This window comes from Caenorhabditis briggsae, assembly GCF_000004555.2.
Source record: "Caenorhabditis briggsae complete genome, chrIII, whole genome shotgun sequence".
NCBI lineage: Eukaryota > Metazoa > Nematoda > Chromadorea > Rhabditida > Rhabditidae > Caenorhabditis > Caenorhabditis briggsae.
Window position 1 is genome coordinate 3,366,825 of NC_013490.2, and position 22,102 is coordinate 3,388,926.

The following is a 22,102-nucleotide window of genomic DNA, read 5'->3' on the forward strand; positions in this document are numbered from 1 at the left end:
CAAGAAATAAAAAAATTAATTAAAAATTTCAAAAATTCAAATAGTGACACAAGTCTGAGTGGTTGCTGTGCCTTGATTTGGTACCGCACGATACTGGACACTGAATTTCAGCTGGTTGTAACTGACACGACCGCGAAGGGCAATTACATTTTGGACAGTTGTGAGCACTTGATTGAGCATCGTGTCACAACAGGTTTTGGAACAAAATTATAGATTTTTGGGGGTTTTTTTGCTAAAAATTTTCATTGATTTTGAGCAAAGTTATGGAACTTATAAAAATTTTGGATTTTCAAAAAAATCTAGGGTTTTTGGCTTAACTACAATTCGTAGGTTGTCCCATCGTTTTTTATTCAGTTTGAGCTGAGATATCGCCATCTGAAAAAAAAACTCCAAAATTTAACACTGAAAATACAGGCGCGCTCCGCCGCACAATTTGAAGGCGGCTTTTTGGCGCGATCGCGTTTCGGCAGGCTGTGGAGTTGTCGATACAGAGTTGAGCATGGTCTTGACTACACAAATAACGACTTTGAAAAATGCTTCGCATCATATAAGGCAAGTCAAGATTATATTTAGTATTATAATTGAAAAATTTGCAGAGACAGTTCCATAACAACGAATTTCTCCAAATGCGCACAACCATCCAAAAAACCATTGAATGGACAAGTTCTTTAGTTCGAGATTCAAATGCGTGCCGAAATCTTTTGAACAGAAAACCGAAAAAAAAACACCACTATATTAGGACCAGAATTTCTTGAGAGCCGTCTTGTATAACCACCCAAATTTCGAATCATTTTCAGAAAAAAGTTTTCCCATTTATGAGAATGCCGAAAGATCATCACTTAATTTTTCTATATTTTTGTACACAATAAACGTTGTTTTTTTTTAAATTAAATCGGATTTAGAAATTATAAGCAAATCATTGCAGCATTAAAAACAAACTGTAAAATCTGAACTTGAATGCAATTTTAACCGAAATTTATTTATTGAAAAATCGAGGAAAAAGTGTGCGGCAACCTTGCATTTTAGGCTCCGCCCCTCGCTCCGCCCACTTTTCTCCGGAGTTTTTTTTACCCCGGGGTTTTTTTTTGTAAAAGGAGTGGTAATTCAAATATGAATATTCGCATTGAATGAATGCGAGAAAGAATAATTTCACAGAATAATATCGGAAACAAGGGAAAATAGTGAATGAATAATCGAAGCAAGTAAGGGGGATTTTGCGGGGAAAATCGGTAGACCCTGAGTTACTCTGCTTTCAGGTTGACAATTATCTGCGGGGAACCCGGTTTTTTGTCAATCCGAATACGGTGCGCGCTGAGAAATGCGCATTGGGTGTAAACACTGCGACGCGCAGTTGCGGACGGCGAGAGAGTGTACTCTCTCATTCAGAAATGTTTTCCAATTTCACCCAATTCGACCGATTTCGCTGGAAATTTGGACGAGTCGATCGACAAAAAATTAATTCAAGTAAGTCTTTATCGATTTGTGATAAAATTTGACTGAAAATCCCAAGAAAATTTGACTATTTAGTTCAAAAAAGGCCCAAATGGCCTAAAAATGGTCGTTTGGCTTAAAAAATTTCCGAAATTCGAAGTTTTCATGGAATTTCGCCAGCTGAGTGAACGCGTGGCCAAGTATTATATTTGAAAAGCTCAGTTTCTAGTCCCAAAATGCTCAAAAACCAAGAATTTGACCCAAAAAACGGAGTCGCCGGAAATTTTGCACTACGAAAATTTTCCAAAAATATATTCCAGTCCAAAAATCGTTTTCTTTCGCTCAGAATTGAATTTTTATACTCAATGCTGATTCGGAGCCAACAATTTATAAAGAAAATAGCTGAAATTCTTGAAAAAAAATTATTTTCGAAAATTTTCGAAAAAAAATCGAAAATCGATAAACGATAGAAATTTAGCGATGGAAATTTTTTGTATGTGCCTTGCAAGGTCCCTAGTAAATTATCTATTGATGAATACCCTTAAAATCTTGCTGAAAATCTGAAAATGATCGCCATTATCTGAAAATGATGAACATTCTCTCCGTCTCTTAGTTAGACACACTATCGCCTAAAATTGAATACTGAATTTTTCCAGGTCGGAAAATTCGGGTAGCTCCACAACATCGACACGATGGAAAAGGAAAAGATCAAGGAGTCAAAACCGAGAAGCCACAGAAGGCTGGAGGAAGTACCAAGACGTGGAATGTAGCTTCGAGCAAGCTCATAGTGTGGAGAGAAGAGGATAGCTGGAGACGTCGCTGACAAGAAAGAGATCAAAGCGTACGAACTGTAGCTTCAGCAGAGCGGATGCACTTTTAGTGAGTGGAATATTTGAAATTTGACAGAAAAAAGAACGTGACGTCGTTACAGAATCGCTGTCAATATAGAATAGCTGTCACACCGAAACCGAACCGTGTCAGTCCGATGGATCCCGATCCAGCGCCGATGTCAAATAATAGCAGAAGGCCGAGGAGTCAAGAAAGCCGACGTAACTCCAAAAGCACATCGTCACGTATCCATCGACCCAAATTGACAACTAATTATCGATTTTTCGTTACTTATCAAAATTTCCTCCTAAAAATGTCGAATTTCAGCATAATAAAAATATTGTTGTCAAATCAATTGTGTTCTTAAAAATGTCTTGTTGAGTGAAGGCGTGAAACCTTCTGATTTTCTCTGATTCAACGTAGTCGTCGATCCTTGAAGTCGTCGAAGTGAGTCATAGCTTCAGTGAAGTCGTCGGAAGAAAGTCACGAAGAAGAAAAATTGTTCGAAAGAAAAAAAAACAAGAAAGACACGAGCACAAACAAGAGTGTTAGAAGCTGAACGTTGACGAGTAATGATGCATCTAGGCGATCGAGAAGAAGTCACCCCTAAGGGTAAAAGGTCGTCATTCTTTTCAGATGTATCTAATCGAGCAGCTTCAAACGACGACAGCAATAGCTTTATCGAAACATACCTTTACGATGAGAATTTATAGACATAGGCTGTGAAAAAAAATAAAAAATCGAGTATAATTAAGGGTAAATTACAGTCCCAGCTCCACCTATTGTCTAGTATCTCCCACAACAAGATCGTGAAGGCAAATGGAAAGAAGATTCAGTTCTCGCCTTCTCTGGGACCCGGGGGAGGGATCCGGACCTCCGGGAATCCGGACATCCGGAAATCCGGAAATCCGGGAATCCGGACATCCGGGAATCCGGACATCCGGGAATCCGGGATTCCTGGATTCCGGACATCCGGAAATCCGGAATTCCGGACATCCCGGAATTCGGGAATCTAGAATTCCGGGATTTCGGGAATCCGGAAACCCGGACATCCGGGAATTCGGAATTCCGGACATCCGGGGATCCGGAAATCCGGACATCCGGGAATCCGGGATGCCGGAAATCCGAGAGTCCGGGGATCCAAGGAACCGAGCCTCAAGGACCCAGGTTCCGGATACCCGGATGTCCGGATTCCTGGAAACCCGGATTCCCAGAATCCTGGATTCCGGAATGTCCGGATCCCTTCCCCGGGTCCCTATTCTGGAGCCCAGAGAAGGCGAGAACTGATTCTTTCCTTCACTTCTCTCTTTCTTTATATTAGTAATCTCCCCGAGGTCAATGGGTCAGCGTGTGTTTCTAGATTTTAATTTTTTTCAAAACTTTTTTACATCGAGTTTAAATTACCCTTGATTTTTGATAATTTTTTCAACTGTTTAGACATGACCTTCCTTTTGACCCCAATTATCTTGTTTCCCATTAGAGATATCAAAAATCTTTCAACTGATAAAATGTTGCTGATATCAAGGCAAACATTTTTGCAATTGACATATTTTTGATATCTTTCACAGGAGCCAAGAAAAAATTGGTCGAAATTGGTCAAGAAGGATATTCACAGGGTATTGCCACTTCGAGAGCAATTATCTCGGTTCCTATAACAGATATCAAAAAGTGATTAACTGCTCAAATGTTTTTTATGTTTGTATTGTCACAGGAGAGACATCAGACTGATAAGAGAAAACGAGAGAGTCCCATAAATCGGTTCCCATTCAAGCTTTATTTACTATTTGATTAGAACAGATTGTATTCATTAGTTTCAGAGTTCGTTGGCAGATGCTTCTGGTTCATGCCTGCAATTTTGTAAATATAATTATGAAGTTTATCTAACTTTCAATGTTTTTGACAACAAAAAAGACAGCAATATACCTTTTTGAAGTCGGAGTCACAGTAATCTTCTCAACGTGCCAAAAACATATTCCAGCATAAAACCGTTGATCTTATTGACGGATTTAAAAAAACGTTTCTAGATACCGTAGTTTTTGAAGAATGCGTCTTTAAAGATTGGGTGTCTGTGTATTGCCTTAAAGGCGCATAACTTAAAAATTACGGTAGCTAGAAAAATGTTGGCAACTACAAAAATGAAGGTCTACTTTCGTTTAGTATAATCTGAAAATTTCAGACAAATCGAAGAAGTTCTAAATGCTTTTGTAGATATCCTAACTTACATTGACGAATCTGAAAATGAGCCTCATCCATAAGTCACAAAAAATGAAAAATATCCAAGAAGATTTATTAACAACAAAAAAAAAACAAATATGAAAACCAAGAAATCATTTATAAGAACGATAGACTTGATAACAGAATTTGACTTGTGCTCCGCATTCCAAACAAATGGTATGGCCACATGAAACTGAAAATAGTAAAATCAATTTTTGACATTTTGTAAAACTTTTCTTTGAAAACTCCTAACTAGGTTCATTTCAATCCGTTTTGGCTGAATTTTTTTTCGGTCGATAGACAATTTCTTTGGCTACGCGGTTACCAAAAATTGTTGAACGTTGAACTGAACTGTTTGAACCAAGATGTGACAACGAATTTACAAGTGGAGCCGGTTTTTTCTGCCGAACTAGGGTATAAATCAAAAATCAGGCTTTCTCATTCAATGCGTAATTTTGTTAGCTACAATTGAAAAGAAAGAAAATTGGATTTGTTCGAAATTTAAAAGAGTTCAGAGGTTTTGAATGAAAAGTTAACGAATTGTTTTGGGGAGCATGTTACAGGGTCGAAAGCCCTGTCCGGTCTGTTTGACCTGAGCGAGCGGAGCGAGTGAAGGGAGAACAGACTGAACCTTGAACCAACTGATTCCACCCAATTTCGCGGCATAGCCGCGCCTAGCGGAGTTGGCCGTAGGCCGAGGACGCTAGACCCTCACACATTTAAATTGTGTTGGCTATTGGCGGAGAAAGTTCTCATGAAAGAACCTAGAGTTTAGGCATAAGAGAAGGGGAATAAATTTGGTCTTTCTCGTACAGCTGTGTTCTTATCATCTTGATCTCTTTCAGGAGTTATCTCTCTACTTTGGGTCGTTTTAGCGGGGAAAATCAATAGCCAGCCGACAAATTGTCTACAGCAAAAAGGCACTATATTATTTTTGACCCGGTGCTGTATTTTTCGATTATAGTTTTTGGAATAAAATAAAAACTATGTTCAGAATAAGAAATGCCTTACTATTAAAACTAAACTAACTAGAAAAACTCTTCGTCGTCCTGGTCGTTCACATTGGTAACGAGAGAAGCGGCGTGCAGTGAATGATGGGGGATCCGACCAAGTATTAGGCGAAAATTGACTTCACGGCTTTATCAATTTGAACTCCACAAATGGAAAACATGCGAAGAGAACATGCAGCGTTGAAATGCAAAAGCATTCCATGCCCATGGATTCATGATAGACTAAAAAACATTTTATAGATTCGCAACTTTTTTTTTACCGGAATTACCGTTGGGATATCCAGCATTGTGACATCGAAATTGTGTGAAACTTCAGAAATGAGTTCTGCTGTGAAGTGCGCTCCAACATATTCTTCGAGTTGCATGTGATATTCACCGTATCCACCATGATTTGGCAAGCCACCGTAAAGTGTTCGCAGAATAGCTCGAATATCAGCATGCGTTTCATTGATGGGTCTCTGGAGAATAAAACTTTAGAAATTTGGCGAATTAAAGTTGTTTTAAGAATACGAATTTCTGCCAATCCCGTATTTTCCCAATTAGGACGTCAAACGGTAATTGCACTTTGAGCGCAATTATCTCAATTCGCGCACAACTTTCTTCAAAATAGGGCTGAACTTTTCTGCAAAAAACAGCAAATCACCCGAGAAAAATGATTCGAAAGTCTTCTTGAAAAAGATAAGAAAAATTTTAACAAAAAAAATAATTTGAGTTACATAAGGCATTTTTTAAATATTTTATTTTTTAGAAACTTTTGAAAAATCCTAAAAATGTTTTAAAAGTAGAGATTTTCAGTCTTTTTGAAATTTTTTAGAAAATTTCGAATTAAAGAAAGTTTTGGAAAAAATGCGAAAAATTTGAAATTTTGAATTTCCCGAAAATATTGAAATTTTGAAATCTCCGCCAAAGTTTTTAAAATCTTCAAGAATTGCCCGATTTTCCAAAAATCTCAAAGTTTAAGCTAATTCGGTTTTTCCAGATTTTTGTGTACTCACCTTTAAAAGAAATCAAATTTCCAACGAAAAATAGAAAATTCCGAAAACCCATTCATTCATAGGGTTTTCGGAAGATTCTAGGAATAATTGGAAGTAAAAGGTATTCAGAAAAATAAAGGAAACTTCCAGAAATCCATTCATTTTTAGGATTTTTCTGGAAAATTCCAAGAGACGTCTATTCAGTCAAGTCGTCTGTGGGGAAATGAATGAAGGAGACATTCTATGCTGCCTCTGCGGAGGACATGTGTCATTTTTTCTCTGCGTCTCCTCTCTCTAACACAATTGGAAAAAAAACAACGAATGAATCATAGGAGTGGAGGCAACATTTGAGAGAACAGGAAACGTATTTATACATAAAACTGTGTTACGAAATTTTTAATTTCCATTTTGAAGTAATTCAGAATAGTATGCTTTGGAAAGGAAGATTTTTTGAAAAAAAAGTCCCGAAATTTTCAAATTTTCGAGAATTAAAAAAACCCCGGAGTTTTTGAAATCACCAGAAACAAAAAACAATTCCCGAATTTCTAAATTTATGAGTCATTTTCAAGATAAGCACTGAAATTGATACTCTACACTTTAAAGGCGCATAACTTCAAAACTACGGTAGCTCTAGAAAAAAGTTTTCCACTACAAAATTTGAGCTCTACTTTTGTTTAGTATAATCTGAAATTTTCAGAGAAATCGAAAAAATTCTAAATGCTTTTGTAGATATCCTCACTAGAATTTCCATTTGGGGGGAGATTCACCCGCCCGCACCCGCCCGGGGGGCTCAGCCCCCTGCGGCCCCCCGTTGGCCCCCCCCCCGCGATTATTTACGTGAGGAAAATATTATCTTTTTTGTAGTTTTTTGATTTAATAATAATATTTATTGATAAAGGACTATATAGTCACTGATATAATCAATATGTAAAAAGAATAGAAATTAAAAGTTAAATTCGTTGAGCGTCAAGTAGGGGGATAAGTCAACATGAGTTAAATTAGTTTTAAAAGAAACAGTGGAAATAATGAGAGGGAAAACTGTTTTTGGAAGCGAATTCCAACATGATACAATACGAAGGGTAAAAAATTGAGAAGTAAGTTTGGACGAATTTTTTAAGGTACAACGAATGTAATAAGGATGACGTCTAAGACTTGAGTGATTGAAGGGAGAAATGAATAGATTATGAGCAATGGCTACTTCCTGGGCAACCAGTATTTTATACATGAAAACTAGATCAGAAATTAGTCTACGATACTCTAGAGATTCTAAGTTATACTCACGGAGACAATTGAAATAAGATACATAGGGATAGTTAAATTTTTTGTAGCATCTATAGAGGAAAGATTTTTGGACGCTTTCCAGGAGCCTGATTTGCTCCTTGATGACGGGAGAGAAAACAATTGTACCATACTCAAGAATAGGGCGGATGTAAATAATGAAGCATTTTACAAAAATGTCCATTGTAGACCGGCGGAGGACGTTAAAGAAAATGTTGATTCTTTGATGTGCTTTCCGAAGTGTGGTACCGAGGTGGTCAGAGAAGGTCAACGAAGAATTGAGAATAACTCCCAAATCACGAATCATCTTAACCGTTGGAAGTCTCTCGTCATTAATGGAAAACTGGTTATTAATAGTGTTCAGCCGTTTTTTGTGAGAGAAAGAGATGGATTCACATTTAGTAGGATTTCAGAAACTCTTTTTTCTTGGAAAATACGTGATTATCATTAAAAATTAAATAAAAATTCACACGCAAATAATCGCGGGGGGGCCCGGGGGCCTTGGGTGGTAGCCCCCTGGCGGGTGGCTCTTTTTTTAAACCGCCCAAATGGAAACCCTAATCCTAACTTAAATTGATGAACCTGAACATTTTTTCAAAGCTAAATGTAGTAAATCCAGCCGGTTTGCCGCGTCTCTGGCCCTTCAAATAGCTGGCTAGTGCGCCTTCGGCGCGATGAAAGAGCTCCCGATAAATCAATTTTTCTTGAATAAATTGTTTTATTGAAGACAACAAAATAAAATAAAAAGAAAATCATATTCAAAAAAGAATTTACGATTTTTGATCAATTTTGAAATGCATCACATATATTTCTATTCCATTTTCCTTTGTTATCTGTTCCAGCAAGACGTTGAGCTTTTTTTCTTTATCGATCGGAAAGATTAGACCATATTCGTACGTCCCGTTGGGCCTGAAAATTTCGATTACTGTAAACATAGCTTGAACCAATTTATCTCGGTTCCTGGTAGAGATATCTAAAATGCGTCCACTGATAAAATGTTGCTGATATTATAATATACATATTGTCAGTTGACCACTTTCTGATATTTTTCACAGGATATGGGGTGTTTGGGCTCAAAGTTGAAGGCACGGTATTTCGATTTCTAAGACGGCCAAATTTTTTGAATTAAAAAAAAACTTACAGATTAAAATTTCTCTCTACTTCTGGATCATGTTCATCAGATGTGAAATATTCGATCGTTGTATCAATCTGGTAGTATACTTCCATTGAATAATGTCTCCCGATTTCTGGCTTCGAATTCTGCCAACTGTCCACTATCTCCCCCACAGTCCACCAATCAATTTCCCAGTATTTGACATGAATTCTATGCATATCAGAGTCGTGGATACCGACTGCTTCTGTAATGGTGATTGCTGTCTTAGCCGGAATATTTGGGACCAATGTGAAGCTGTTATCGTATTCGAAAGATTCCAATGGGAAGCTGTCTGCGGTTAGAGCCTTCTGGAGATCCACCATGAGGGTTAAAGTTCTCTTTTCCCTTTCCAGGAAGTCTTCTTCAGGGTCATAGTCTGGTTTTGCAACCTTGAAGTTCCGAACGCAGAATCTCAAATTTGGCGGCAAATTCAAATCTCCAAGAATCGACAGATTCTTAACTTTCAAAATTCCTGATCTTCCCTTCATGAGCGTATTGAATAGCTTCTCCCTAGCTTTATCTACAGGTACGGTAGTTTTCAGGATCACCGTCTTACAATTCACATCGTCTTTGAAAATCTCAATGTGTCCTCGAGATCGATATTCTATGACGTAGAAGCTGGTGTTGTTGATTTTCACAACATCCGGTGTGATCTCAACGGTGTGTACTTCAGCCGGGCATCGATGGTCGGTTCTACGGAGTGCTGGACATCTTTGGGTCATTAGGATTCTGGAAAATGCGCTCTCTTGTACAAAACTTTTCGGAAACAACTAACCTATTGGAAAGTTCCATTCGCTCAATCACAGTTGGCCAGATGTCATAGAGAAGTGGTCGGGGCATCTGGGATATTGGGCTTTCTGGAAGAGGGTAGTATAAAAATGAGATACTGAAATGACTTGGTCCATAAGATGGCCAAAAATTGAGCGATTTGAAAAATTTGAATCATCAACATTGAGGAATGTTCATTGAGGAATGTTTTTGAGCCCTCTTTCAAGCATAGTTGCACGCGGGCCGGCTGATAACTTGTCCGTAGAACGAGATAATCAGACAGTTTTGGTACCGAATTATAGATTTCGACAGGGCCCATCACGCATATATCATCTGATCCAGATTCCGGTCCGCGAACATGCCGCAACCTGGGCTTGAATGACAATTTCCGACCAACTTGACAGAAAGCAAATTTTTGTGATTCAAACACATTTTTCAACATGTTATTGGACCGGAATCTGAATCCAATAATATAGCCGTAATGGGCTCTGTTGAGATCCATCATTTGGTACATAAACTGTCTGAATATCTCATTCTATACCCAATTTATGAGCCGGCCCGCTTGCAACTATGCTTTCAAGAACCTAGGCACAAAAATATGAATTGAATTTTGAAAAAAAAAACTCAAAAATCCTTATGAAAAAGCAATAAAAGACGCACAACAATGTGTGCCTGTCGCTGAGGAGGATAAAGAAAAAATCAATAAATAGTCAGAATGAGGCAGGGACTTACCATGCGGACCATTCTTCCCAGGAGCACTGTCCCGCCTGGTCTCAGTTATCTTCAGAATGTTCTAGTTGTTACGACCGTATTCCATTGGTTTAGTATACTTCATGTGCTTCCGAAACAATCCTTTTTCCAATAAAATGTTTTATTAAAACCAACAAAACCAAAAACAAAGAACTGCATCTTTGAAGAGGAATCAACAGAATTGGATCAATTTTGAAATGTATTACATATTTGTCCGTTCCATCCTTATTTTTGCCAATTTCCATGTAGACGTTGAGCATTTTATCACGACTGATCGGGAAGCATAGACCGAATGGAAACATCCCACTGGCACTGAAAAGCAGCATGCTGGTTTATTATATAAATCTAATTAATTCGAAAATAACTTACAGCTTAAAATTCTTCCGCGCCCCTGGAAACTTTTGAGCAGCTCTGAAATACCCAATAGCCGTGTCAGAACGTTGAGGTTCCAATGAATAATGTCTTCCGATTTCTGGCTTCACCATCTGCCAGCTTTTTACCAAATCAATCACATTTGACGAATCCATAATACAGTATTTGACATATATTCTATGAATATTAGAAGCCACGATACCAAATGCCTGTCCAATGAGGATTACGGTTTTCGCTGGAGCACCTTTGCTCAACGAAAAATTGTAATCCAGCTCGAGAGACTCCAACCTTCTGAAGATCGTTGGAAAACGTTAACGTCCTAGTTTGTTTGATCGTATCGTCCTCTCGGAAGTTACAGTCTGTTTTAACATTCAAGTTTTGAACGCAGAGTCTCAGATTTAGCGGCAAATTCACATCTCCAAGAATCGACAGGTTCTTAACTTTCAAAATTTCTGCTCTTTTTTCAAAATCCTCTCAAACAGCTTCTTCTGAGCTTCAGGTAGAGGTACGGTAGTTTTAAGGAACACCGTCTTAAAACTGTGTCCGCAGAAAGTGTTCATGGAAACTTCAATGTGTTCTCCAGAATGATATTTTTTGACATAGAAGCTAGTATTATTGATTTTGACACTATGCGTTGTAATCTCAACGTTGGCGGCTTCGTCCGGGCATCGTTGATCAGTTCTACGGAGGGCAGGACATTTTTCGGAGAGAAGGATTCTGGAAAATGCGCTCTATTGTACACTATTTTATTGAGATAGACTAACCTATTGGCAAGATCCATTCGATCCATCACAGTTGGCCAGAGGTCATAGAGAAGTGGTCGGGACATTATTGGTCTGGAAATGGGAAGGGTAAGATGAGATATTTTGTGGACGAATCCCGTAGGGTCCAGAGGCAAACGGCTGAAACGCGAGCAGAAAAACTGTCGAAAAGTGCGGAAAAATCAATAAAAGACGCACTAAAGAATGTGTACCTGTCGTTGAGAAGGATGAAACAACGAATGAATGAATAGTCGGAATGAGGAGTGTCTTATGATGCAGACCATCCTTCCCAGGAGAACCATCCCACCTAGACCTAGCTGTCTTCAGAATGTCTAGATTCTCTCCAATTATAATACAATTGATGACCTGATTGACAGTCTCGTGTCTATGTGAAAAGGAGTCCCAATCTAATCTACCGTAAACATTCTAATAGAACGACACTCGGACCCTCCACTTTGAGCCTATATATCTCACTTCTTTTGAAAGATATCAAAATGTTGTCAACTGATAAAATTATTATCCTGATATCAGCAACATTCTATTAGTTGACCACTTTTTGATATCTCTCACAGAAAATGAGATACATAAGCTCAAATTCGGCGATTCGGTAGTTCATTTCCTACCGAAGAGCATTCGCCTTCAGCTGAGCAATGTCTTAATTTCGACTTTACAATTGCAAGAGTTTTCGGAAATGGGAAGTCTAAGATTTCGCTTCTACCATTCCAACGATCATTGTTACCTTTGATTTTTTAGAAAAAAAAAATCATTTTTTCAAATTCTTTTATTGAACCCAACAAAACAAAAAACAAAGAACAGCAATTTTCAAACAAGAATTCACAATTTCGGATCAATTTTGAAGTGCATCACATATTTGTCCATTCCATCCTCATCTTTGCCAGTTTCCAAGGAGACGTTGAGCACTTTTTCGCGATTGATCGAAAAAGTGAAACCATATGTGTACAAGTCGTTGGCACTGAAAATAAAACCGATTTTTTGAGAACTTTGATTCCCGAAAACTTACAACTTAAAATTCTTCCCTCTTCCCGGAGACATTTCAGCAGCTGTGAAATATCCAATAGCCCATCACCGCGTCCAGTTTCCAATGAGTAATGTCTTCCGATCTCTGGCTGCACCATTCGCCACCTTCCCACCAGATCAATCACATTCATCCAATTCATATTACAGTTTTTGACATGGATTCTATGAATATCAGAGGCCTCGATACCGAATGCCTGTCCGACGAGGACTACGGTTTTTGCTGGAGCATCTAATCTCACTGAGAAATTGTAATCCATTTCAAGAGATTCCAATGGGAAGCTGTCTGCTGTTAGAACCTTCTGAAGATCGTTGTAAAGCGTTGATGTTCTAATTTGCTTGATCATATCGTCCTCTTGAAAGTCACAGTAAGGTCTCGCAACTTTCAAGTTTTGAACACAGAGTTTCAAATTTGGCGGGAAATTCAAATCTCCGAGAACCGACAGATTCTTTACTTTCAAAATTCCTGATCTTCTCTTCAAAATCGTTCCGAACAGCTTCTTCTTAGCTTCACGTAGGGGTACGGTAGTCTTAAGAACCACCGCCTTAGACTTTCCGCCGTCTTGGAAAACCTCCATGTGTTCTCCAGATTCATATTTTTCGACGTAGAAGCTGGTGTTATTGATTTTGACACTATTCGTTGTGATCTCAACGGTGGTGGCTTTAGCTGAGCATCGTTGATCGGTTCCACGGAATTCTGGATATTTTTGGGTGAGGAGGATTCTGGAAAATGCGCTCTATTAAACAATAATTGCTTGAAATATAATACTAACCTGTTAGCAAGATCCATTCGATCCATCACAGTTGGCCAGAGGTCAAAGATAAGTGGTCGGGACATATTTCTGTCTGGAAATTAGAAAGTTAAGAATGGGCTCATATGCAAACGGTACACAATAAAAACCCCAAGAAAAATCAATAAAAGACGCACAAAAAGAAGATGTACCTGTCGATGAGGAGGATAAAGAGAAGAATGAATAAATAGTCAAAATAGGGAGTGTGTTATGGTCCGGACCATCCTTCCCAGGAGAACCATCCCACCTGGAACCACCCCACCTGGTCTCACCTGTCTTCAGAATGTTCTGGATTCTCTCCAATTATAATACAACTACAAAGATAGTGTGATTGACAGTCTCGTGTATGTGTGAAAGGTCCCAATCTAATCTAGTTCATCATCTTCCCCAGGAGCAACCTTTTTTGAATTTCAAAAATCCAGAACCTCTATGCCACATATCATGCGCCTTTAAAGTCAAAGACTTCAAACCAAGACTGACACAAACAACTATAGGCCTATTTCACTAACATCATCTGTCGGCAAACTAATGGAGAAGATTATTCACAAACACCTTATCTCTTTTTTTGACGACAACAATCTTCTTACTAACTGCCAATTTGGATTCCGTTCCAACCGAGGAACAGAATCCCAGCTTCTTTCTTATCAAGCATTCTTGCTCAATAATCACGTTTCCAAAACTACAACGCATAGTGTGTACATTGATTTCAAAAAAGCTTTCGATACTGTTTCCTTCAAAAAGCTCATGCTTAAACTAACATATTATGGCATAGTCTCTAAAATGCATAATTGGCTTTCCTCTTTTCTCATTGGCAGAACACAACGAGTAATCGTGAATGGCGAGCTGTCCAGAGAGACGGAAGTCCTCTCGGGTGTTCCTCAAGGCTCAGTTCTCGGACCGCTTATGTTTCTCATTTTCATTAACGACATAGGAGATAACTTTTCTTCCAACTTTCTACTCTATGCTGATGACTTGAAACTATTCTCTACTAACCCACTGCATATTAAAAGTGATCTAGAAAAACTCGAAGACTGGTGTGATACATGGCAAATGAGTGTTGCACCCACTAAATGTGAAGCTATCTCTTTCTCTCATAAAAGACCTCTTAATAACACTAACAATCATTTTTCAATTAACGACGAGAGATTGCCAACTGTTCAGAGGATTCGTGATTTGGGAGTCATTCTCAATTCGTCACTGACCTTCTCTGACCACTTCGCTACCACACTCCGGAACGAATTAACATTTTCTTTAATGTTCTCCGCCGGTCTAAAATGGATATTTTCGTAAAATGTTTTGTCATCTACATTCGCCCCATTCTTGAGTATGGTACAATTGTTTTTTCCCCCCGTCCTCAAGGAGCAAATCAAGCTTCTTGAAGGCGTCCAAAAGTCATTCCTGTTCCGATGTTACAAGAAGTTCAACTATCCCTATATATCTTACTTTGATTGTCTCCGTGAACACAATTTAGAATCCTTAGAGTACCGTCGACTTCTATCCGATCTAGTTTGTATGTATAAAACTCTAGTTTCCCGGGAAATTGCAATTGCCCATAATCTATTCATTGTCCCGTTTCATCATAACCATCTAAGACGCCACCCATATTACATTCGCTGTACATTTAAAAATGCTTCAAAACTTTCTGCTCAATTTCTTACTCTCCGTATTATATCCTGCTGGAACTCGCTTCCAAAAACCGTGTTCCCACCCTTGATTTCATCCATCTCTTTTAAAACTAATTTAATTTATCTTCTTTCCTGTTCCTAGACGAACATAATTTCTAACTCATTTGTTTAATTTGTAACACATTGATTTTATAAGTGACTGATAGTCCTGAATCAAATAAATTATTATTAAAGTCAACATTCAAAATCAACTTTTTTTTGTTTATCAATGATTCTTCTGGTCGATATTTCTGATGGATACGCCAAATTTGCCGGTCCTCCGATAACTGAAAAACCGGAATTCTTAACTTTTTTTTCTTCTTTTGAGATCAATATAGTTTTATCTGGAAATAAATTACTGCGCCTGCAGGGACCATGCACCCATCTACGATTTGCATTGCATAAGACGAATGCTCTTGGGAAGGAAGTGACCTAGATTTTCACACTTTCACACATAAACGGTACTGTCAGTCACACTATCTAATGTATGAAGATTGGACAGAATCAAGGACATTCTGAAGACAGGTGAGACCAGGTGGGGTAGTTCTCCTGAGATCCATTCTGCCTACTTATTTATTCTTTTCTTTATCCTCCTTATCGACAATTACACATTTTTGTGACCGTCTTTTATTGATTAGTTCACCTTTTGTAGTCTCGGTTCCTTCAAAAATACTTTGAAAATTTCTCTTGAATTTGGTTCTAAAACTGTCGAAACATTACTAAATTTTGATAATTCAAGCCAATCCTTACCATTAACAATCAACAAATTCTATTTTTGTGTGTGTGTGTGTCCGTTTGTTCCCGGGTTGCCGATTCTAACGATGTCCCTACTGAACCAAAAATCCTCAACTTCTCACAGATAATCCGTAATAGCAGCGAGATGATGCCCAAATTTTCTTTTTTCGAAATATTGATTTCGAAGCCATCTGGAGCCGTTATCAAAATGCTGTGGAACCCAATCTTGTTCTATACGAAATCCCGTTTTACAGTACCCTCTTCCAAAAATCCAGTATTCTATTTTAACAAATTTTCAAATTTCCAGGTGTCCCGTCCACTTCTCTATGACCTCTGGCCAACTGTGATTGATCGAATGGACCTTGCCAATAGGTTGGTAGAACTCTCAATGAAGTATTGTAGAAAAGAGCGCGTGTTCCAGAATTCTTATCTCCCAAAAATGTCCAGCAATCTGCAGGATGGACCAACGACGCCCTGTTGGAGCCGTGACCATTGAGACTTCAGCGAAGTGTTTGAAAATTAATAACACCAGCTTCTACGTCGAGAAATATGACTCTGGAGAACATTTTCTGGTTTTCAAAGACGATGGGGACGCTAAGACAGTGGTCCTGAAAACTACCGTACCTGTAGATGAAGCTAGCGAGTAGCTATTCGAGACGCTCATGAAGAGAAGATCAGGAATTTTGAAAGTAAACAATCTGTCGATTATTGGAGAATTGAATTGTTTCCCGCCAAATTTGAAACTCTCCGTTCAGAACTTGAAAATTGTCAGACCTTCCTGTGGCTTTCAAGAGGCCTACTCGAAAAAAAACGCAAGAGAACTGCAAGCCTCATTGCCGATCTCCAGAAGGCTCTAACGGCGGACAGCTTCCCATTGGAATCTCTCGAAATCGATAACACTTTCGCATTGGTCTCAAGTGGGGAGGCGAAACCGTAATCACTACTAGATCCGCACGGGGAATCCAAACCTCGAATATTCGTAGAATACGTATCAAACATTGCAATATGAATCGCTTTAGAGTGATGGATTTGTTGGAGAATTGGCAGATTTCAGATCCAGAAATTGGAAGACATTATTCAATGGAAACTGGATCCTACGATTTGGTGCTGAAGTACTTTTCAGCTGCTGAACAATCTCCAGGAGCACAGATTAATGAGAGACTGTAAGTTTTTCTGAAATTCAGACATCTTGTTTCCGGAAACAGGTTTTGAAAAATCGAAATAATTTTAATATAAAAATCCATAGTTATATTTTCAGTGCCAGCGGAATGTTCCATTATGGTCTTACCTTCCCGATCAATCAAGAAAAAGTGCTCAACGTCTTCTTGGAACATGTCAAGAAGGAAAATGGAATGGAGGAATATGTGATGCATTTCAAGATTGATCCAAAATTGTAATTCTTATTGAAAATAGTTGTTCTTTGTATTCTATTCTGTTGCTTTTAATAAAACACTTTATTCAGGAGCAACTCCATTTTACTATTCCATCTACCCATTACCACTTCCTACCAAAAATTAATATCTTTCCGACTATGTGAAATCCTTTCAATAAATATTTTGTCATTTGTTGACCATTTTTTCGATATCTTCCGCATGAGCCAGGATAAAATAATGAATAGTCAGATTGAGGAGTGTCTTATGATGTGGACCATCCTAAAAAACCTAGACTTTATCGCGCCGAATACGCACCAGCTTGCTGGTTTTTACAATTGTCCGCGTTTTCGGAAACGGTAAGTCTAAGACTTTGCTTCTACCATTCCATCTACCATTTTTACCTTTGTTCCCTTTAGAAAAATCCGTTAAATTCAAATAAATTGTTTTATTAAATTCAACAAAAAAATAAAACAAAATCATCAATTTTCAATAAGAATTACAATTTTGGATCAACTTTGAAATGCATCACATGTTCTTCCATTCTATTTTCCTTCTTGACATGTTCCATGAAGACGTTGAGCACTTTTTCTTGATTGATCGGAAAGGTAAGACCATATTGGTACATTTCGTTAGCACTGAAAATAGAAAGGGTTTGTTGAGAACATTAACTTCAATTATTTTGATTAAAAGTCTCCATATCGGTCAGTCGATAATCAACGGCGCGCAAATGCACTAACTAGGTCAACCCATAATTGTGAACCGGGATTTTGCCGGGCCTTGGCATAGTGTCTCTCGGAGTCAATATTTTTGAACCACCTAATTGTAAGTTTGATATGATAAAACTTGACGAGTACTACAAAATGATACTATTTGAAAAACTGTATCTAGTTAATGAACAAAGTTACAGACGAAAAGGGACGAAAAACCAGGCCCGGCTCGGAACGTCCGGGCGAAGCTACTCTATGATCTGTAACTTTGTTCATAGACTAGATAAAATTTTTCAAATAGCATCATTTTGTGGTACTCATTGAGTTATATCATATCCAATTTAGATGGTCCAAAAATATTAACACTGGAAGAAACTATGCCAGTGCCCGCGAAGGCCCGGCAAAGGCCCGGATTACAAGTATGGGTCGAACCGAATTTCCCGATCGAATGGAAGCCTTAATTTCGATTCCCATAAGAGATATGAAAACGTTGACCAAAAACTTACAGTTTGTAATTCCTCTGTACTCCTGGAGAATCTTGAGCAGATAAGAAATATCTAAACGCTGAGCCAATCCGGTTAGATACTTCCAATGAATAATGTCTTCCGATTTCTGGCTTCGAGTTCTGCCAATTCTCCACTAAAGCCGTCACAGTCAACCAATCAATAATACAGTTTTTGACATGAATTCTGTGAATATTTGTGCTTTGGATACCGATTGCTTCTCGAGTTGTTATTACAGTTTTTGCCACACCACTTGAGACCAATGAGAAATTGTTATCAATTTCGAGAGATTCCAATGGGAAGCTGTCTGCTGTTAGAGTCTTATGTAGATTGACAATCATTCTTATAGTCCTTCTTTCCTTTTCACGGAAGACTTCTTGAAAGGGACCGTAAGGTTTTCCAACTTTCACGTTTTGAACGCAGAGTTTCAAGTTCGGTGGGGAGATCACATCTCCAAGAATCGACAGATTCTTGACATTCAACATTCCAGATCTTCTTTTCATAACCGCCTTCAATAGCTTCATCCTAGCTTCAAGTAGGGGTACGGTAGTTTTAAGGACAACAGTCTTAGAACCCCCGTTTTCTTTGGAAACCTCAATGTGTTCTCCAGATTCATATTTCTCGACTTGGAAACTAGTTTTATTGATTTTCACACTATTCGCTGTAATTTCAACGGTGTTGGCGTCAGCCCGGCATCGTTGTTCAGTTCTGCGGAGTGCTGAGCATTTTTGGATCATTAGGATCCTGGAAAGCGCGCTCTCTTGTACAAAACTTTTCGGAAACAACTAACCTATTGGAAAGTTCCATTCGCTCAATCACAGTTGGCCAGATGTCATAGAGAAGTGGTCGGGACATCTGGAAATTGGGCTTTCTAGCAGATGGTACTATAAAAATGAGATTTTAAAATGACTTGGTCCATAAGACGGCAAAAATTGAGCAATTTGAGAAATTTGAATTAATTAGAGAACGTTCCAGAGACATTGTTTGAGTCCAAAGATGGGATAAAAACCTAAAAGGTCCACAGGCAAACAGTTAAAAAAGAGCAGAAAAACTTTGAACAATGCCAAAAAATCAATAAAAGACGATGAGAAAAGGGTAACCTGTCGATGAGGAGGATAAAGAATGAAGAGTCAGAATGAGGAGTGTCTTACAATGCGGACCATCCTTCCCAGGAGAACCATCCTAATTGGAGGTCACTCTCTGATGTCACCTGAACACAAATGACGTGAGAGACAACGTCTTCTATTTTCACTGCGGAACCTAGGATACTGAAGTCTCCGGGTAATCTATTTGCATAGCCAGAAAGATTTTCATTTTTGGTTGAAATATTGGTTGGAATAATGGCTAGATGGAATAGCAAATAATGACTCTCTGGGGTTTTTTTTTGCCATTTTCTCATTTTATGTTGATTTTTCAATAAAACAAATTAAAAATTCAAATTCTACATATTCGATTACATATGGACACAAAAGTTCTTATCGGTCCATCTCTTCTAGCCGTAGTTAGGCTCAGCCCCTTTTGATTAAGATTTAACAAGAAATTTATTTCAAAAAAAAGTTTTATTAATTAAAATTAAAAAAAAAAAAAACAAAAAACAAAATTATAATGATACAGATTGATTAGTTCCATCGATTTTAAAGTTGAGCACATACTCAGATCCCTTCTTTGAACTAGTCACGAATACATTGATCTCTTTTCCATTGCCAATCGGAAAAGTGATACCATAAGATATGACGTCAGTGGATCTGAAATTATTATTTTTTGAATTATTCTGAGCACCTACAGTAAGACTTACAGTGCAAAAGTAACATGAGCATCTGGACGCATTTCAATCGTTCGGAAAACCCACTGTGCCCATGAAAGATTATCAGTTGCCAATGAGAAATGTCGCCCAACTTCTGGTTTCGTCAATTGCCATTTTTCCACAATTCTCACGGGTTCCAGAAAATGAGTTCTGGTATTTTGAACATGAATTCGATGGGATCCGCATTCCTCGATTCCATGAGCATATTTATGGACGAGCAAGGTTTTAGCAGAATTTGTGACAGAATGACTCATCAGAACACATGTTCCAAGATCCATAGATTCCAATGGATGACTCAGAATTCCATTGATTTCATTTAAGAAATCTCTAGTCTCTAGTACTGTATTGGCATATGTTTCAAAATGAGATTGATAAGGGGACACCCAAAGATTTCGAATTTTAATCTTCAAATCACTCGGCCATGAAACATCTTCTCTTCTGAATTCTCGATCTAAGATAAGAGTATTGATATCCAATTTTCTATGGAAAAATGCCAAAAATAGTTGTTGTTTAGCTTGAGACACGGGGACCTCGGTTTTGAGAATGATGGTTCTGGAAGGATCAGAATCGGATCCAGAAGTTTCCATGTATTCTCCTGATTCATATTTCTTGACAATGAATTTCGTATCGTTCACTTTGACACCCATTTCAGTGACATGAATTCTTTCGACTCTGGCTGGACATCTTTTGTCGGTTAGGCGGATTTTGGGATATTTTAAAGAGAGCAGAGTTCTGGAATAGAGGATTTTGAAGATCGTAAAGTCAGTGGCTTCGATTTTTGACTATTGAAGGTTCTCCGTAAATTGAACTTCATAGCTATACGGTAGCAAAGTTGAAAAAACCAAACCTGTTGCCTAAATCCATGTACTGCATCACTGGTGGCCACATATCGTAGTTGAGAGGTTTCGACATTTTTTTTGATCTGAAAATTTCAATTCACAAAAAAAGAAGTGGAAAGTTAACATAGAGACCAGGCAAAAAATGTTTATGATTCAAATTGGAACAGAAAAATCAATGAAAGAATTAAGAAAACTGGAGAGGACGACAACGAAAATGAGGAACATGAACTGAATGAGTCCTTTGACGGATTGGACGGAAGGGATGGACCAGGTGAACCCAGATGACGTGAAGTGGCAGAATTCTTCTTTCTCGGGGGAAAAACTCCAAGACAAGGTGAAGACGTAAGGAGCAAACATTGATGGGTGGAACAAAAGAAGACGTCACTTGCCAGGAGGCAATATGAGATCCCCAACATTTACCGTAACCATTGACAATGGTGAAGATACTCCAAACAAACGCTTAACTTCGAGTCAATGTATCTCGTTTCCTTTAAAAGATATCAAAAAGTTGTAAACTAATAAAATATTTCTGATATTATAGTAAACATTTCGTTAGTTAACCACTTTTTGATATCTTTCACATGAACCGAGATAGTTTGGCTCAAAGTTGAATGTTCAGGGGAGCGGTATCTGTGATCAACGATTAATTCGAATTCAATCTAAAAAACATCGAAATTACAGTTTTCAGAAACTCTTTTCTGGTTTTTTTCAGATTTGTTTTTTGGCAAAAAAATTTTTCTGTGCCTTTTTGCGTCGCGGTGTTTGCACAGCTCTTGTCGACCGTAACCCTTTCGAATTTGGTCCGATATTTGAAAAATGCGCAGGTATCAGAATAATGTGCCAGAATTTGGAGTTTTGAGGCTCTCTAGGATGATAAGAGCGGAAATGTGACTTCTCCTGATAGTTTTGGCTCCATTTCTTTGTTGTCTTTCTTATGGGCCCCAATTTACATACGTATAAGCAAAACGTCGGCAAACACTAATGCCTCCGTGAATAAGCTTTCTCTCAGGCTTAGATAGTTTTCAGAAAATATGCATCTCTAAGCCTATTAGAAGTATCTTACTTATATATAAAACGCTAGACGTGTCTGTTGGTCCTAGTGTCCGGCTGTC

At 38.2% G+C, this 22,102-nt stretch overlaps 6 protein-coding genes across 6 annotated transcripts; 3 read left to right on the plus strand and 3 right to left on the minus strand.

Moving 5' to 3' along the window:
- Positions 1–1,388: 1,388 nt before the first annotated feature.
- CBG26074 lies at positions 1,389–2,254 on the plus strand (the record flags this gene model as incomplete). The annotated part of the gene is made up of 2 exons (XM_045243546.1): positions 1,389–1,464; positions 2,088–2,254. The coding sequence occupies 2 exons, from the start codon at positions 1,389–1,391 to the stop codon at positions 2,252–2,254; spliced, it is 243 nt and encodes an 80-aa protein (XP_045100395.1).
- An 824-nt stretch (positions 2,255–3,078) lies between these two features.
- On the plus strand, positions 3,079–4,514 carry CBG21125 (the record flags this gene model as incomplete). The annotated part of the gene is made up of 3 exons (XM_002642697.1): positions 3,079–3,426; positions 3,785–3,927; positions 4,436–4,514. The coding sequence occupies 3 exons, from the start codon at positions 3,079–3,081 to the stop codon at positions 4,512–4,514; spliced, it is 570 nt and encodes a 189-aa protein (XP_002642743.1).
- A 3,991-nt stretch (positions 4,515–8,505) lies between these two features.
- Positions 8,506–11,607, minus strand: CBG21126 (the record flags this gene model as incomplete). Its single annotated transcript, XM_045243547.1, has 7 exons — positions 8,506–8,644; positions 8,877–9,617; positions 9,664–9,745; positions 10,561–10,718; positions 10,776–11,069; positions 11,259–11,495; positions 11,543–11,607. The coding sequence occupies 7 exons, from the start codon at positions 11,605–11,607 to the stop codon at positions 8,506–8,508; spliced, it is 1,716 nt and encodes a 571-aa protein (XP_045097249.1).
- Positions 11,608–12,402: 795 nt separating this feature from the next.
- On the minus strand, positions 12,403–13,412 carry CBG21127 (the record flags this gene model as incomplete). The annotated part of the gene is made up of 3 exons (XM_002642699.1): positions 12,403–12,512; positions 12,561–13,297; positions 13,348–13,412. The coding sequence occupies 3 exons, from the start codon at positions 13,410–13,412 to the stop codon at positions 12,403–12,405; spliced, it is 912 nt and encodes a 303-aa protein (XP_002642745.1).
- A 2,104-nt stretch (positions 13,413–15,516) lies between these two features.
- Positions 15,517–17,161, plus strand: CBG21128 (the record flags this gene model as incomplete). Its single annotated transcript, XM_002642700.1, has 5 exons — positions 15,517–15,554; positions 15,769–15,814; positions 16,072–16,136; positions 16,784–16,927; positions 17,023–17,161. 5 exons carry the CDS (start codon positions 15,517–15,519, stop codon positions 17,159–17,161), a joined length of 432 nt encoding a protein of 143 aa, XP_002642746.1.
- Positions 17,162–17,633: 472 nt separating this feature from the next.
- On the minus strand, positions 17,634–21,063 carry CBG21129 (the record flags this gene model as incomplete). The annotated part of the gene is made up of 6 exons (XM_002642701.2): positions 17,634–17,772; positions 18,351–19,091; positions 19,138–19,202; positions 19,960–20,092; positions 20,143–20,883; positions 20,999–21,063. 6 exons carry the CDS (start codon positions 21,061–21,063, stop codon positions 17,634–17,636), a joined length of 1,884 nt encoding a protein of 627 aa, XP_002642747.2.
- Between the last annotated feature and the right edge of the window lie 1,039 nt (positions 21,064–22,102).